Source organism: Corvus cornix, chromosome 1 (genome assembly GCF_000738735.6).
Source record: "Corvus cornix cornix isolate S_Up_H32 chromosome 1, ASM73873v5, whole genome shotgun sequence".
Taxonomy (NCBI): Eukaryota; Metazoa; Chordata; class Aves; order Passeriformes; family Corvidae; genus Corvus; species Corvus cornix.
The window spans coordinates 100,927,268-100,943,547 of NC_046332.1; the positions used below are offsets into that span (position 1 = coordinate 100,927,268).

At 42.0% G+C, this 16,280-nt stretch overlaps 1 protein-coding gene across 1 annotated transcript; it reads right to left on the reverse strand.

Annotated features, from left to right (window-relative positions):
• Nucleotides 1-222: 222 nt before the first annotated feature.
• Nucleotides 223-12,854, reverse strand: ASB11 (ankyrin repeat and SOCS box containing 11). The gene is made up of 7 exons (XM_019282711.2): nt 12,655-12,854; nt 9,566-9,645; nt 6,518-6,625; nt 4,880-5,030; nt 4,550-4,684; nt 3,430-3,621; nt 223-577 (listed from the first exon to the last, which is right to left on the reverse strand). Exons 1-7 carry the CDS (start codon nt 12,830-12,832, stop codon nt 453-455), a joined length of 969 nt encoding a protein of 322 aa, XP_019138256.1. The 5' UTR covers nt 12,833-12,854; the 3' UTR covers nt 223-452.
• Between the last annotated feature and the right edge of the window lie 3,426 nt (nt 12,855-16,280).

Sequence of the window (16,280 nt, forward strand, 5' to 3'; positions counted from 1 at the left end):
TCTTTAAACTAAGATAGAACCATCCAGGGGAAGGTTCCCTGGGGAGGGGGGCTAATTCGAGCCTCTCATTGGGGAATTTTTGATAGATATGCTAATTAATAAAACCTATAATGCTATACCAGATCTTTTGGAGGTGTGCATTGCAGTGTGCATTGAGGTGCATTCGACCTGGACATAGTGCACCTAAGGATCCTTAAAATAAATACCAAGGTAAAATCCCTTTTTCCCTTCTAACCGTGTTTGACTCTTGATTTTAAGACCAGGAAAAGGCATCAATACCATTCACTGCCCCTGAAAAGGTGTTTTCAAATTTCACTGTCACATGGCAGCTTATGTTTGGTAATCACAGAAGACAGTAAATGATGCCTTTGATTTTTTTTCTTTGAGATAATAATCTTGGAGCAAACAGCATTTGTTCCTCTTTCTTTTCCAGTCTAAGGACAGTCACAGACTTATCGATAAAGGAGGAAGTTCTCAAGTGGCTCAGGCAGGTGCAGCTTGTGGACGGTGTATAGGCAGGACCGGCCCAGACGCTTTCTGATACACAACCGGCACAGCTGGGCAAGGCTGGCAGGACCTGGGGGGGAAGGATAAAAGGCAAGAATAAGCACCCTCAGCCCCACCACTGGTATGAGTCAAAGCAACAAACACCAGCAGGATTTGCAAGTCAGATCAAGCACTACATAATGACTTGCTGAAGTCAGGGAGAGTTAGATGCATTATTGTTCATATTTAATTTGTGTTGTCAAAGTTGCTTCAGCAATTTCAAAACTGTGAGTACTAAACCCCTTTTTCTGTATGCACAGCTAGGCTGTTTGGCATCTTTTCTTGAGCAAATACTTAAAATACCATAAATTGTCTGCACTGGAGAGAGAGCTCCAGGATGCATAGCCCTTGCTCAGGATATAAGACAACCCCCAGCAGTTCTGTGAGGATAAAGGATAAGTACAGTTAATTCTTCATATATATAGAATGTGCTTTTTCCAACCACTGGTGTCTCAGCAGGTATCTGCACAAGTAGTAACTTAGGCTTTTTACATGACCAGTCTCAGAATATTTGTGTTTGTCAGGCAGTCCATCAGTGCTCCTGAAAACATTTTCTTACTGTGTCATCTAATTTTAACTAAGTCTGACTGAAGGGAAAACTTTTGAAGAAAGGTCTCAAAGATAGAAAGTCTTCAAAAGTTTTGTTCAAAAAGACATTGAGGGTAAAAAAAAAAAAAAAAGGAAGACACAAGGACAAAATTCCAAGTCTTTTTGCTCTTCCCTTGCTGCATGTGAAAACCCTTGTTAAACATCAGGGAGTCAAGTGGTAGAAAAGGTGTCAGAGGACTCATCCTGGGCCGTGGTTGGCACAGTACTGCCCACAGTGGTGCTGCCCCAGTGTTTTCCCCGGAGCTGTCCCCACCACACCACGGGTTAGGTGAGGAGCATGCCAGGCACAAACCCACTGGATATGAGGCTCCATTGGTTCTGCAACTGCACGTGCAAATGCACCTTGCTAGGGAATGTGTCCCTGCCTCCCCTTTGCTTTCCTCTTGCCAGAGCTGCTCCAGGTGGAACCTTTACACCTGCCCAGAGCTGCTCAGGTTTTTAACCCTCTCTTGCCCTTCCACTCCAGTTTCTGTCCAAACAGTAGCAATCATGGCAGAGTTTGACAAGTAATGGGCAGAGATGTGGGCCTAAAGGCCTGTCCTTAGATCTTTTGGGTAAGCTTCATAACCTGTGCTTTTACTACAGGAAAATTTAGGAGCTTAAACAGGCTGATACTATCCCATCTGAGAAGAAATTAATGGAAAAATATGGGATATATAAAAAAGAGCATTTGTACAACTGTCACTGGAAGTGAAGACAGAAACCAGCATCTCCTAAAGCACTTAGTAAAACAGACAAATTGTATATTTCACACCATTTAATAGCTAGTGAGAGGAGCAATTAAAGGGACCCACCTAAGTTACCACAGTGGAGAAGTTGGGGGCAGAAAAACTCTTTAGCCTGGGGTACTTATTTCAAACAGAAGGACCTCAGAAAACACAGAAGTAGGGGGAAAGGGTAGCTAAGCACAGCAAAATATCTAAAAGTGGAACTGAAGGTGAGGAAACTGAGGAAACTTCATGCCCGAAAAACAGAGAGTCAGCAGGAATTGAAATGCCTCTAGAGCCTCTCTGACTGCAAGGGAGAAGAGAGTGACAAGATGAGAGTGGAAATCAAAAGAAAAGTTCAGGAAGAGAAAATTATTAATACTAGTATATTTCTTTATCTACACAAACTCTGATTTACACAGGGCTACGGTAGCTGGACACTTGGCAGCCCTGCCTTTACTCACACAGTCTGCCACTGAGCCCTGAGCAACTTAGGTATGGGGACAGCAGTCACACAAGGTGAGAAGCATTCAAACAAAGTCCTCCCAGAAGGTTTTAGACATGACAAATTAGAGCTCTGCATGAAAAGTCATGGAGAAAGGGAACAGGACAGAAGGATATTAAGCCAATGTTTCATTTTCTCCATAAAGCACACCTGTGTTCAGAGGGTCGGCACAAAGCCTATGTGCAACACGGATGTTTATTAATTTGCCATGCCAGAGCTGTTTGGTAGTGGGCTCCTGCTGCACATTTGGTCCTTGGTGGGTTGTGAGCAGGCTCAGGAAGGTGGGAGGCTGTATTGCAAGGGTGGAGCAACATTCATCCTCCACCTTCTCAAAGCCTCAGGGAGGCACAGAGTGGCTAACAGGGTACCAGTGAGTGAGCTGGGAAGCACGGAGAGTAGAGGAGGGGAGAACTAATTCAGCAAGCCCAGAGCACAGGGATATTGCTATTGGATGCATCAAGTTCTGGCCAAATGTTGTGCAGGTGAAAATGGCACAAGAGGATCCTGATTCATTTCTGCTCAGAGGTTTCTTCCAGTAAACAGGAAAGATAATTAATTGCAGGAAGCCTGGAGGTAAACAGCAAAGTGCTGGTCTGTGCTGGGATTGCAGCTCCATAAACCACATGGAAGAGCTGTGAAGCTGAAGAGTCACCTGGCAAAGAGCTCTGCTTTCTCCTGGCAACCAAAGACACACTGACTTGTTGAGCCATGGTGCAAGGCTGAACACTGGATGGTGGTATTAAAATATTATCTATTAAGAATCTTTCCTGGCAGTTTTTAACCCTAGGAGTCCCACCAGGTAAATATGTATGATTTTCCTTCAGTAGACAGGAAAAGATAGCACAGAATAACTGACTGATTTACCACTAAAACGGTAGCACCAGGTGGCAAATCTAGCAACAAAACAGATTTCTGTGTCGTGTTGCAGGTTTGAAGGCAGCAGAGAAGGTAAGAGAACTTATATAGAGCATTACTTGTAAAAGCATTTAAGAAAATCTACTTAGGTAAAGGATATAAATACAGCTTTACTTTAAAAATGAGAAGAAAAAAGGAAACCATTACCTTCCCGAAGCAGAAGTGCCTGCTCCACTTTACTGTTGGGCGTGGCAAGATCCAGGGCACATTTGAGGTCAGCATTTCTGCATTTTGGGTTAGCACCATAGTCTGTCAGCAAGACAACTATCTCCACACTGGATTTCCTCACTGCCACGTGCAAGGGGGTGTCTAATCGCTTCCCCATGTTCACATTGGCTCCTTGGGTGAACAAGAGCACATGGTTAGATCTGAAAGGCAGCTGGGACTGTCCAAACCTGCATCACACAGGCTTCCACCATAGCCACAATAAATGAAGGGGATGGATGGCACACAGGACTCCCCCCATATCTCAGTAGAAGCTGTGCAAAGCTCATCAGGTCAAATACCTGCTCTGTAAGAGTCCTCTGGGCCACCAAACCCTGTCTGCAATGCTCAGAACTAAGCAGCTCAACCTTCAGCCCCAATACATGTTCAAAGCCTACCTACCATATGTTCTTTAAAATTGTTAATAGCATAAAATCTAACATGGATTATGTTAATTTAATTCCCAGGGGAAAAAAACCCCAAACCTTTAGATATCTCATCATAATAACTCTGGAAGCACAGCAAGCAAAATGCTTGCCCCAGGCTGGCTGGGCACAGCAGGGCCACACTTTGAGCAGGTGTAAGTCAGCTAATGCACACTGACAGCAAAAATTTACGCTAGTTCATAACCTGTGCCTGGACCTGCAGCGATTATTTTTCCAAGCAGTTTTACTGCTGCCCTCATCATCCACTGAGGAGTAGGTGGAGTTAATGGTTCGTATAAACTGCTATGTTAAGCAAGAGTTGATTTTGATCAGTAATATTAGCCAGCATTTTCTGTGCTTCATGTTACTATGCTAGAAAACAAAAATAATTCTGTTTTCACATTCAGATACCCTCAGGGAGCTGTCTGTAATAGAGGGCTTTTTACTTAGGAAATCATAATGTCTTCATCAACACAGGGGAAATTTTTAATGGCCTCAAATGAGTCTCACAGACTCACTGCCCAAACGACTCTTATGGAAATAACCCACAGTGTTTTAAGTGGAGAGGCAGCTCAGAGAGAGCAGTGGCATTGACTCACACCACCATAGCTCTCCCCTGGCCCCTCTTCCAGGTGTACCTAGCTCCAAAAGCTTCCTGACGCAGTCTGTCCTCTGGTACGTGCAGGCCACGTAGAGAGGGGTCCCATGCTGCTGGTCTTCTTGGTCAATGTCCACCTCGTGGGCCAGAAGGGTTTCCATGCACTCCCTGTGACCTGTGGAGGCAGAGCTGTCACTGAATTGCTGCAGAGCAGAACACACCCAGATATACCTGTGAGGGCACAAGAGCTGTGAGAAAGCCAAGCCCATTTATCTGTACTGATACGGATTTTTTTGTTAATGCTTTGTCAACAACAAAAGGCACATTTGTCACGTAGCTATTCTGGCTCCGCTCACACCCTGAACGTTACCTCTCTTGACCGCTTCGTGGATGGGCGAAGGCAGGTGGTTCCCCAGCTGCGCCTTGGCTCCGAATTCCAGCAGCATGTTGACACAGGCTGCACTGCCACTGCAGCAGGCATTGAACAGAGGAGTGATCCCATCAATAGTGACTGCATTGACCTGCAACAGCAAGACACACTCAGGATAACCCGATATAAGAGGAACGCCCCTGCAACATGCCTCCACCAGAAGCGCACCAGAGCAAGACTCCTGTCTTGTGTAATCTCAGGAATTATTTTATTCACAACTTTCTGAGTTATATGTTGTGACATAACATATATAACGTTCTCCTCTGATGTCTGCCCTCTTTCCCAGATAGTTAGTGCCATAAGGCAGAGACACCGCCTGCTATGAATGCTCCTCCTGGAGCTGCTAAAAAATGCAATATTTTATTCTTTCTTTTTTTTTAATGTGAAGAAGTTGAGTATCTTCAAGATTGTTTAGTTTGCATAAGCCTCAAGGTGGAACACCCTCAAATGAAAATGGCTTTGCTTTTTAAATGGAAACATTTACTTTATGTTTAATACTTTCACCTGAAAACGCATTTCCAGCAAAAGAAATTTTCATAGAATTATAATCCCAAACAGAAAAGGAGCTTGAAGAAGTTGATATGCAGGCGTGTCTGTGCAAGACAGAAAATTTTCTTCCCTGACTTCTGATGTAAAGATCTGGCAAGAACCACTATTGCCATTCTCCATTGGGACAGCAGAGCTGTAGATCACAGAACCACAGAATCAGAAATATCCTGAGTTGGAAGGGACCCATCGAGATCATGGAGTCCAGCTCCTGGCCCTGAGCAGGACACCCTGAGAATCACACCATATCCCTGTTTATGCTATGTTTAACTACATAGCAAGCCCTCAGGGGCACTTTATGAAGCAAATCTGCATGTCTCTAACTCTGTGGTACACTGGAGAAGAGCAATGGATTATGCAAGCAAGTGCCAATTTGTACAATTTCCACTGCCCTCACCTCCTCCCAGTCTCATCAGGCAGGTGTGGCTGGAGCTGCTGGAGGCACTGGAGGTCTGTTGACTGTTTTGGTGCAGCTTGGTTTCTTGCCATATAAATTTTACTTGAAAACCCAGCTGACATAAAAATATTCTTATATATTTCATCCATTCCTTAATCTCCACTGTGAACAGGTATTCTGCCTTAGGTTCAGCTGTGGGAATTGTTATTTTATTAGCAGATAAAATGATTCATTGCTTCAAGCACATCCATTTTTACTTACATGAGACTCCCAAACCATCCCATAGAAAACCAGATGTAATTCCAGTGATCATTGCTGAGGGGGTAGGGGGAGGATAAAGGCGTAAGCTACTTTCTTCAAGGTTAGTTCACTTAGCATCTTTCATTCTTTTTCCGTCAACTGTGACTATGTTTCACACACAAAGGGAAAACAGAAGAGAATAATGGGATGATACAAGGGGGATACAAATCTATCACCCAGGGAAACAGCACACTTATATTTTTCCACATTTCTGTCAGAGATGTCCACCTGCATCTTGGCCCTGCCACACGGACAGCCTGTCCAACATCCCCATTGATGCAGGGAGCATCCATTCTCCAGGTGCCCATGTCCCCAGTGGCATCCCCAGGACTTACCTGGGCACCATTTTCCAGCAGCACCTTGGCGCAGGCGACGTGGCCACCCAGGCAGGCCTCGTGGAGAGCTGACACACGGTCTGTTGTCACCAGGTTCACGTTGAAACCCTACAACGTGGGACCAGGGGTGTGAGGGGAGAGCTGCCCAAACCACAGCTCTGCCAGGCTGGTGCAGGTGCCCATGCAGTGGGTGCATGTCTAGGGAAAGTACTCAGGTTGGATTGGTGCTGTCAGTGATTCAGTTCTTGCCCCCACAAACCATAACTGGTGATGGGGTTAAAGAGGGAGCAGCTACAAACTATGCCTTCCGTTTCTAGTTCTTTAGTCAATTGCAGGAAAGACATCACATTTCTTTAACTTATAAGGGTGGCATTCCCTTCCCTACTAAGTCCTGCACCAGGAGCTACAGCTGGAGGTATTAACCTTCCTGGATGAGGATGCTTCTGGCACAGGTATCTGCAGCTCGGCTGGAGCTGGCCACTCCTTCAGTGGGGAGAAACAGGCTTCCCTAGAATATGATTCATCCTGTGCTAAAGCAGCTGTTTCTAGTAGGGCAGATGAATTGTGTCCTAAAAGTCCTTTCATTGACTATGTGGGGTACCCAAGTGTGTTTCACTCAGAGGTAGTAAGTACCTGGTAAACCTGTAAGAGAGATGAGTCAAATCCCACCCACAAATCAGTTCCTCTTATCTGACCATCCAGGAAATGTTTTACACTGGAAAAAACCCCAGTGATTTATAAATGCCTTATTACAGGTATTTTCCTAATTGACAGTTGCCATATCTATTCCTGCACAAAGACAAACCAGACATATTCACAAAGGAGAAAGCAGTTGTCATATGCGTTTTCCTCTGAATGAAACGAAATCTCCTGGTAATTAAGCTTTTACAACCACGTGTGAGAACAGGCCTGGAAGCAGCTCCATTTTCCACTTGATGTCATATTGTGAAGCTCAGTTGGTGTCTGCCTGATGTGCTATAGACAGGGCAGCTCACGAGATGGCAGCAATGCACTTTTTGGTACACAATACCCAGCGCAATGGGCAGAAAGGAGCACCTGGGAGCAACCTCACACGGCAAAAAAGCAGTCCTGATGCTGTATTAAAAGCAACCACTGTAATCACTTCAGGCTAAGCATTATATGATAGAAAAACAATCTTTTTCAGTCATGTGAAAATATTATTAATGTAAAAATTGTTGTTAAAATTTCTCATGCGTTACAATGGTGCTAGGGGAATAGATAAAACCTTGAAAAAATAGATTATTCCATTTTCTAATTGTATGGTTGTTTCATACTTAGTGATCAGCATATTCATTCAAGATTAATGTCTTCTAGAGACTCCTAATAAGGAGACCTATTCTCAATAATTACTCATATATACATGTATATATATATTTAACAAATAAAACTCAGTCATTCCAAGTGAAAGAATAAGCATTGGTATCTTGGGAAAAAGAACAATTCCTTTCACTACAAAATGGAGAATAAGTTGTAGATCTTACAATGGCTGTTTGCCAAACATCACTCATGTTAAACCTTGTTTTTGATGTACATGAAAAAGTAAACTCTTTTTTCAGGCATTGAAACAGGCATTGGTGAGTTCTTGAGCTGCTTTAAACCTCAGCACTACATCGCCTCCCTATGTCCAGGCATTCCCTGTGGAGCCAGAGCCTCACTGGCTTTCTGGAAAGCTATGGTGCTGCAGTAGAGACTTCTGAGCATCCCACAGATACTCAAGTACAGTCCCATACCTAATTTCAGGCTAGTAGTGTAACTACATTGCAGTCAATGAGCAACGATTATGCTGCTCCTTGAATAGCTGCATCCCTACATTTATCAATCTGTGGTGACTCAGCTCCAATTCAGGCTCTACAGACATTGCTGCCTTGATCTCTTTTCATCAGCAAGGACCTTCATCCTTTACTCCCAAAATTAAATGTCTTCAGGATAAGGAGAAAAGATGAATTAACTAAATGATATAACCACACCACCGGGTTCTTCTTTGGTGTACAACCATGAACAGCGTATAACCAGGGCATCTGGTGAATAACCACAACACTGGGTGCTCCACGAAGCAGGTGGTGTAAGGCCAGCATAAATGAAGATTAGAGGAGTCAGAAAACCATCAAATCCCTGAATAAATAAAGCCTCTTTCTTTTTATCTCTAACCTCCATCACTTCCTTTTCCATAAAAATCATTTTATGTCAGCAGGTGAAGAAAAGAGGGATCAGAAAATGGGAGGGCGAATACTGTCTGTAAACAGCATCTTTTTTTAGCTGCAACTGTGCCTCAAGAGATGTCTGGAGTGGAGACTTTGACACTAGCAGCTCTACTCCTTGAGGATGTTGTCCATTTGAGCTGTGGCCTCTAGTAAAAATCATTTACCTTGACTCTAAAAAGTCTGATAGCCAAGTCAAAAAGCTTTACACTCAGGGAATTAATTTCCCTGCAGTTGCCATGGGGACAAGAGGGAGAGTGGGACAGTTGCCTATTCATGCCACATGAGGACACTGAGTTTAAGCAAAGGTGGTGAGGAAGATGGTTGGCAGAGCACAAGGAACCATAACCTAAACCTTTTCATAAGCAGTTTCTTGTCCTTTCTCATGTATTCTCTCCTCTCTTTTTTTTGCCTCAACTCTCAGTTCCTTTTGGAGCAGAGGGTTTCAGGCTGACTTTCTAAAAAGCAAGATGCACTTTTACAGCTTTTTACTGTTTGTTTTTGTTTTCTTTTTCAATAGCCTACATATACGTATTTATTGTCCCTATTCTCAAGCCTAGTTGCATGATTCATCATTGAGAAAGAGCACAAGGATCACTGTCTATTATATAGCAAGCTACAAGCTGTGATAGTCTTTGTCCCAGGCTTGTCCCCAGCTTCTTCACTAAGCAAACTAATACATGCCCAGAGGTGTTTGTGCTGATATATTATTCATACAGCAATATTTCTTATGCCCTCTTGCACTCTATTACCAGCTCACCAGCCCATAAATGCAATTCATGTGAAACCACCCCTCTTCCCAACCTTTTCTTTACTTGTGGGCTTTTACCTGTGCAATCAAAGTTTTCAGAGAGAGAAGGCGTCCCTGGAAGGCAGCATCATGAAGAGGGGATCGGTCTGCCCAGCTGCCTGAAACAGCAAATGCATGGAAGCTAATTCAGGTATGCGGCAAAAGCAGAGCCTGGGAGGACAGGGGAAGCACAGCCACGTGTAAATGCAGATCGGGGCTGAAATCAGTGTGGGCTCAGCAGTGAAACTGTATGATGAATTGATTTCAGCAGAGCAGCTGAGGAGTCAGCAATCCTGAGAAAGCTGGCTGCTCGCTAAGGGACCTAAGCAAAAGCTTCTCAGCAGAACTTTTAAAAGAACAGCTAAAAAAATGTTTCATCAAAGATCATGAGTTTAGTGCTGATGGGTCTCATACGGAGACTTCAGAACCCTGAAATTCCCCTACTCAAAACCATATCAGCCTCCACCTTTCCTAGGGAGCTCTTGTCACAAATTGCATCCCAGCTTCTCTGACACTTTGTTAAGAGCCTCATAGCAGAGATGACTTGTCCATCAAATGAATTCTGGCATGTCCTTGGCAGTTTTATTTCCTGAACTGACAATTTCATAAATAACATCCTCCCTCTCAGACTACCATGTAACAGGTTTAATCATCCTCTTCACCGGAAGATTTTAGAAAATACATGGAAAAACAAATCCTGCCTGAAGGTTTTACTTTTCTTCTTTAATAATTTTGAGATGTTGAACTCTTCAGACTCCTTCACGTAGGCTTGCTTTCCCTTTTTCGTACCTTAATCTATTTATGTGCCAAGAAAAATAATTCTTTAGCCTAGCTACTACTTACAAGCATAGACATTCAGCTCAGGTTAAATCCCTGCCACTCAAGTAGAGAGCAAATTTACTTGTCCTATATTAAAATTTATACCCATACTGTGACACAATGTGTATAGTAAGTATTTCTCCAAAGGCCAGCTGCATTTCCAGTGCCACAGGACAGAAGCAATACCAGTGTTTGCATTCACGCTCTGTTGTACAGCAACCCCATGGGCACTGTGTTTGAAACCCTTGTCCTGTTTAGTTTTTTCAGCTATGCCACACACCAGAGGGAATGGAAAGGGTGCTTTATCTCCATTTCAAATGTTACCCAAGGCAGGGAGAAATCAATTGGAAGCACAGACACATCCATGGAGACTTGAGGCCAAGGACACAGCAGAAGTTTCACCCGTGGCCAAAGGAGTCTCCTTTTGTTACCCAAGGACCAGGATGCACTTCAGCTATTGGATTTACAGTTCTAACCATAGTTATTACTTTTGTTTCCATTTCTTTAAGGAGCACTTCCTTGGCTCCTAAGGCAGGTACCTGGCATGGAAAGGCCAGCTGGCACAATATATGGCAAGGCTCTGAATGACACATCAGTCAAAATGATGGAAACAGGAACCAAGAAACATCTTCCTAAAAACATCCAAAATACCCCACACCTCTCATCATGCTGGTGACTGAAATAGGCAAGCTCAGTTCAGAAAGTCAGAACACATTGCAAGTGACAAAGTCCAGAGCCCTTATACAGCAGGAAGATTCAGGAGTTACTCAGACAACAGAGCTACAGGGCCTTATTTAACCTTTTAAGCAGAGTGTCACACGTGCAGTGCGTGTTCTCACATGCATTTCCAGGGCATTTCCAATGCATGTGTATGCAACCACAACCTCAGGATAACACACACCTCTGCACACTTCCACACCAGCCACACAACCTACCTCCCTGAAACGTGTGGCAAATATAGTTCCCATATGGGGCACATCTCCCTGTCTCAGCTGGGAGTGACATGACTGAAGGTGCTCTTTTTAAATGCCTACCGATAAATGAAGCAGCCTTGCTGCTGCTGTGCTGCTTCACTGCAAAGAGAAAAGGTTGTGGAACTCTGACTGTAATATGATATAGTGCCCCAGCAACAATATCACATGATCTTACATTTTGTAAGACTATCCTTAATGGCTTTCTGCAAATGGCAACTTGCAGATAAAAATATGTTATGGCCTGCTGAATTTCAAGGTACCTCAATAGGAACCTAAATGAAGGAAAAGCTGCTCTTCACCACATGTCACACTATGATTGCATAAAGGTGCTTGGAAAAAAATGACAGTAATAAATGATTGGAATTATACTCTTGGGAATAAAAAATAAATTAATAACAAAGACATGTCTTTAGATATACAGGCTTCATAAAAGCTTTGTCAAAAATGCTTGGCTGCGGTATTTCTCTTGGCCAGATCTTAATCTCCCTGCTTTGGGTGGCCATCTCACACCATCTGTGTTCTGCTGCTGTTCATGTGCCTGTTCATGATGGCACAATCCATAATGAAGCAGTGCCCAACAAATGAGTCACATAAAAATGTGTGATGTCACAATGCTGATAAGAATCTTCAGCTAGGAAAATAACCCCTTGTTAGCAGTAAATTTAAAACACTGTGTCATTTTAATTAGTGGAATTAACAGGCATGCAAACACATGCCTATTCATTATTATGGCAGTGATGTGAAGGACTAAAATCACTTGAAAAAAAACAAAACCATGACCCACGAAGCAACCTATGAAATACAATATATTCTTGTGCTGTGTATTTTTCAGAAAAATTTTAGCTGCATTCATTTTTATCATCTGATTTAACAAAACAAGGATTCTTGGCTTGGATTCATAAAGTCATTAGTTATATCCTCCTAGCATCTCCTTTCAGAAAATCAATGTGCTAAAACTTTTCCTTAAATATTCTCTGGCAGTAAAACTGGGTGTTTAGTAAAACCATCTGTAACCACTGATAAAGAATACCTTGCATCTGAGAACAACGTTTTTGTTTACCATAGTGCCTTGAGCAAATGTTGTCCTCATTCTAGCTGGGTAACTGTTGGAGTCTCATATTTTGCACACCTAAATCATGCCAACACACACTGACACTGCAAAGACCCCAGAAATGGGAGGCTGTTTTCAGGTAAATGTTTTCAGGTTAAAACATTTACCCATGCATTTAGCAAAAAATCCCTTATTTCATGGCAACTCACTGATTTAAATCCTCAAGTTACAAAAATGTGGCAAATAAACATTTAAATGTCAGAGAGTCCATATTTTTACTTTACCTGGGACTATTCCATAGATCTCTTCTGCTATCCTGGCAGCTTCTTTTCTGTTGCCTTTAACAATATAGAAATGGGTCAGCAAAGCCAAGGAAATCTTAATTAAAAGCTTGAAGCAAAACAAAGCAAAAATGGCAAAATAAATGTTAGTGAAAGAATGGAGTATAGAACTGCCCTCCATTTTGGTGTGCTCTTTGAATACTTTCTCAGGTTGGCTAAGTTGCACTGGGCTATTCTTGGTATCATATGTCATCTATTTTAAACCCTTCAGAACCTGCTGTTCCTCAGTTACCAAAAATACATCCTGGTTTTATTTGGCATGAGGTATTTGATACTACATAACAGTATCAAGGATAAGGTATTTTGAACATCTCTGCATACAGGAAACAAATCAGAAAATCCTTTCCAAACCTACATAAATGAGAACAAATTTTCAGACAGATGCTCTCCACACCACCTGAAAGCCTATACATCCACATTAGATTTTTTCTTCAAGGCAGCACAAAGACCGCATAGACAAAGTTGCAGACATTGTTCAGAAGTGCTGCAACAAGAACTCTTTTCTGTCTTTTCCATCTTGATAACAGGCCTTTCTGGTACTCAGATACAGAACAAAGGCAAACATGTCAAAGAAAAGCATTATCATGAAAGAATTTGAAATAAACCCACATGTCCAAAGCCAGGGCTAAGAAGTTAAAGTTATTCTAGGAGGAGAAAAATACACTGAAATTTCACAATAAGAAACACAAGATAACATACCTTTTTTTCCATTACTCAGAGATAAAGAATGGTGTCCATTGATATCTCTTGCAAACAGCATTCTCTCTTTTGAAAAAATAGAAATATTTTTACATTATCCTCCACTGATTCAAAGGTGTAATATTTGAAATTGAACAAGATGCACCCTTTCTTTAACTGCCCTTTTTACTTTCTGAAGGCACATGGCTTCCATAGAGGACAAAGGCTTTTTCTGCATGTATTTAATTGAATCTATGTAGAACACCCCCTCTCTTTGTATCTTAAACTTTTATTTATGCCTATTTTCCTATATGCACCACAGAAGGAGGATTTATTTCTTACTTAATTCCCCTCTTTGCCCAGCTTCTCTTAGCCTTCAATTCATACATCTTCTCAAGGAAAAGAGCAGGATAACTCCTCTCTTAGAGATTCCAAAGAGATGGTGGGTATGCACAAGGAAATTACACAGCAAATTATTTCTCTGGGCATTTTAGATGTAATTTCTTTTGGTTTATAGAAATACAGCTGGCTTAGTACCTTGCTGTCTTCAGTGCTCATCCCTCCCAGGAGCACTAAAATGCTACATAAAATATGTGCAGTGGCTGAGATAAAACACCCCAAGCAATTTTCTCAAGTGAACCAATTTTTCTAAAATCCTGAATTAAACCAAGTTATTACGTTCTTACCAATAACTTAACTCCTTACAAAAGTCTTACATCTACCTTTCCTTACACAGTGATATTATACCTGTAGAAACTATAGTACTCATGAATCCAAAAGAGGAAAATTTCCCCTTTTTAGTCACTTTAATACAGGACAAGGCAGCTGAAGATACGGAGTGCGTTACAAGTGAAGTTCAGTTAAGGAATCACAGAAAAACATTTAATTCTACTCAGCTGGGAAACAAAGAGGAGAAATTAGCAAGCAAAGGTGGACCAAAAAAAGGGATGATCAGTCAGCCCAGAAAAATCTGAGATAATGAAAACATTCCCCCCAAAGCCAGAGGAATAGTAAAAGCTGTAAAGAATAAAATGTAGGACGCAGAGAAAAAGAACACATAAAAAATTATTAAGACCATTACAAAGTAAAGTCAGACTAAATGATGGAAAAATCTTTCTCATGTAGGGTTTACAAAACTGGCTCTCAACAGGACATAAGCAAGAAGGGAGAGCACCTTTTAAGAGAAAAAAACAGAAAACTGGCTTTTAGTTGCAAAGGAGATTCACTGATTTCTTTCATAATCAACCTGCTAGATGGTATGTAGAATTGTACATGTCCACAAAACTCAGTACAATACAAGAGACTGGAGATCAGGTTTCCACTGAAATTGTCTTATCCCTAATGGAATAATACCAAAGAGCTCTCCAAGTGCTCTAAAAAACCATGAGAAAGTTTGACTGCTTGGAAGCAGTCACAGGAACGTGACTCTTCCAGAAGGACAAACTCTATTTGTGTAGCAGCAAAATCACCCTCCTGGCTTCAGAACAGAACAAATAAAGATTTTCAGTTAAATTATGGAGTGAGTCATTTGAGAAAAACTTGATTAATCTCTTAATCTGCTCTTAGTGTACAAGAGCACTAGGAAAATTACTGCACTGGATGTAAAAGAAAATCATCAGTGGGAAAACAGCTGAACAGCATGGTGGAAAGTATGAACGCTGGTGAAGGTGATAGTCAGGTAAACCACAGCAAGATTGGGTGTGATCACTTGGAAATCTCCGGTATTTTTGAAACTGGAGAGATGAGCAACATCGTGTAGGCGTGAGAACAGGCAGAACACAACAGAAGAGCAATGACAGAGCAGAAACAGGATTCTCATTGTTCTTCCCTCCCTCTTTTGAGCACCATTGCTGTGAGCTGAATGAGGTGGATTATGCAACACCATTGATAGACTTGAGCGAACAAGTCAACCCCCCGCAGAAAAAAAAACATCTCATAGAGAACTTCTGCAAGGTGCCCAAACTACTCTATGAACCACTCTTCCTTACCTCTAGGATAGTTACTAAATTGTTAAATCAAAACGTCCAAAAAATATATTAATCCGTCCAAAAAATTGTCATGAGATGGTGAATTAATAGAAGTAGTTCAGCTGGATCCTCCAAAGAACTGGAAAGGTAATGTTTATATATGCTTAGTTTACAAATATGCAAGGAATAAGCAGAAAAAAAAAGGCAACCCAGTTTAGAAAACAACTCATTTTCAATAAGGTTCACCTTAACTTTATCCAACTTTTAGGGAGAAATGCCAGATGTGACCTGAAGAATTTGGCAAGGAAATAAAAATTAGAGGGATTCTCATCTCAAAGAAATTCAGAGGTATTGGTCTACTCTTACACTACACACACTCTGAATGATAGCAGTATATTTCCAGTGCATATAGTTGGGAGTAGAATATCAAATGTATTCAATCAAAGAGTCAGAAACACTCAAACAGAAGAGATAAGAACAAAGATGTCCATACAGAGCTCAGCTACTTCTTTTCTACAGCGTGATCTAATAAATGACACTACTTCCCATACAAGCCTTGTCTCATTTGCATCCTTAGGTCAGCACACTTACAACACTCCTGCTTTCAAAAAGCAATGTAGAGAGTGACTCACAGGTTGCTCTCAAGCCAATGTGGAATTCATCTCACCTATCTGCCACCCATCACACCGGGTAGGGTCTGGTTATCAGCACTCCTGCTACTGCCTGGGCAGGAAGACAGCAAATTGCAGCAAGCACTTTATTTTCCCCGTCTGCAGCCAGTGTTCCCAGGGAATGCACCAGTCCCTCCTGCTAAAACAACCAGCTTGAAGAACCAGCATGGACAGTTGAAGTCTGATGAATCCTGCACAAGTAGCATCTCCAGTTATGATAGTGTTGAAGCATGTCAGGATCTGGAAGCAACCT

Coding starts and splice junctions, on each gene's coding strand:
- ASB11 (XM_019282711.2), bottom strand. CDS start 12,832: ATGGAGGGCAGTTCTATACTCCATTCTTTCACTAACATTTATTTTGCC. Junction 3,622..4,549: donor CAGGAAGCTTTTGGAGCTAG/GTACACCTGGAA, acceptor TGTTCACCCAAG/GAGCCAATGTGAACATGGGG. Junction 578..3,429: donor GGCACTTCTGCTTCGGGAAG/GTAATGGTTTCC, acceptor CTTCCCCCCCAG/GTCCTGCCAGCCTTGCCCAG.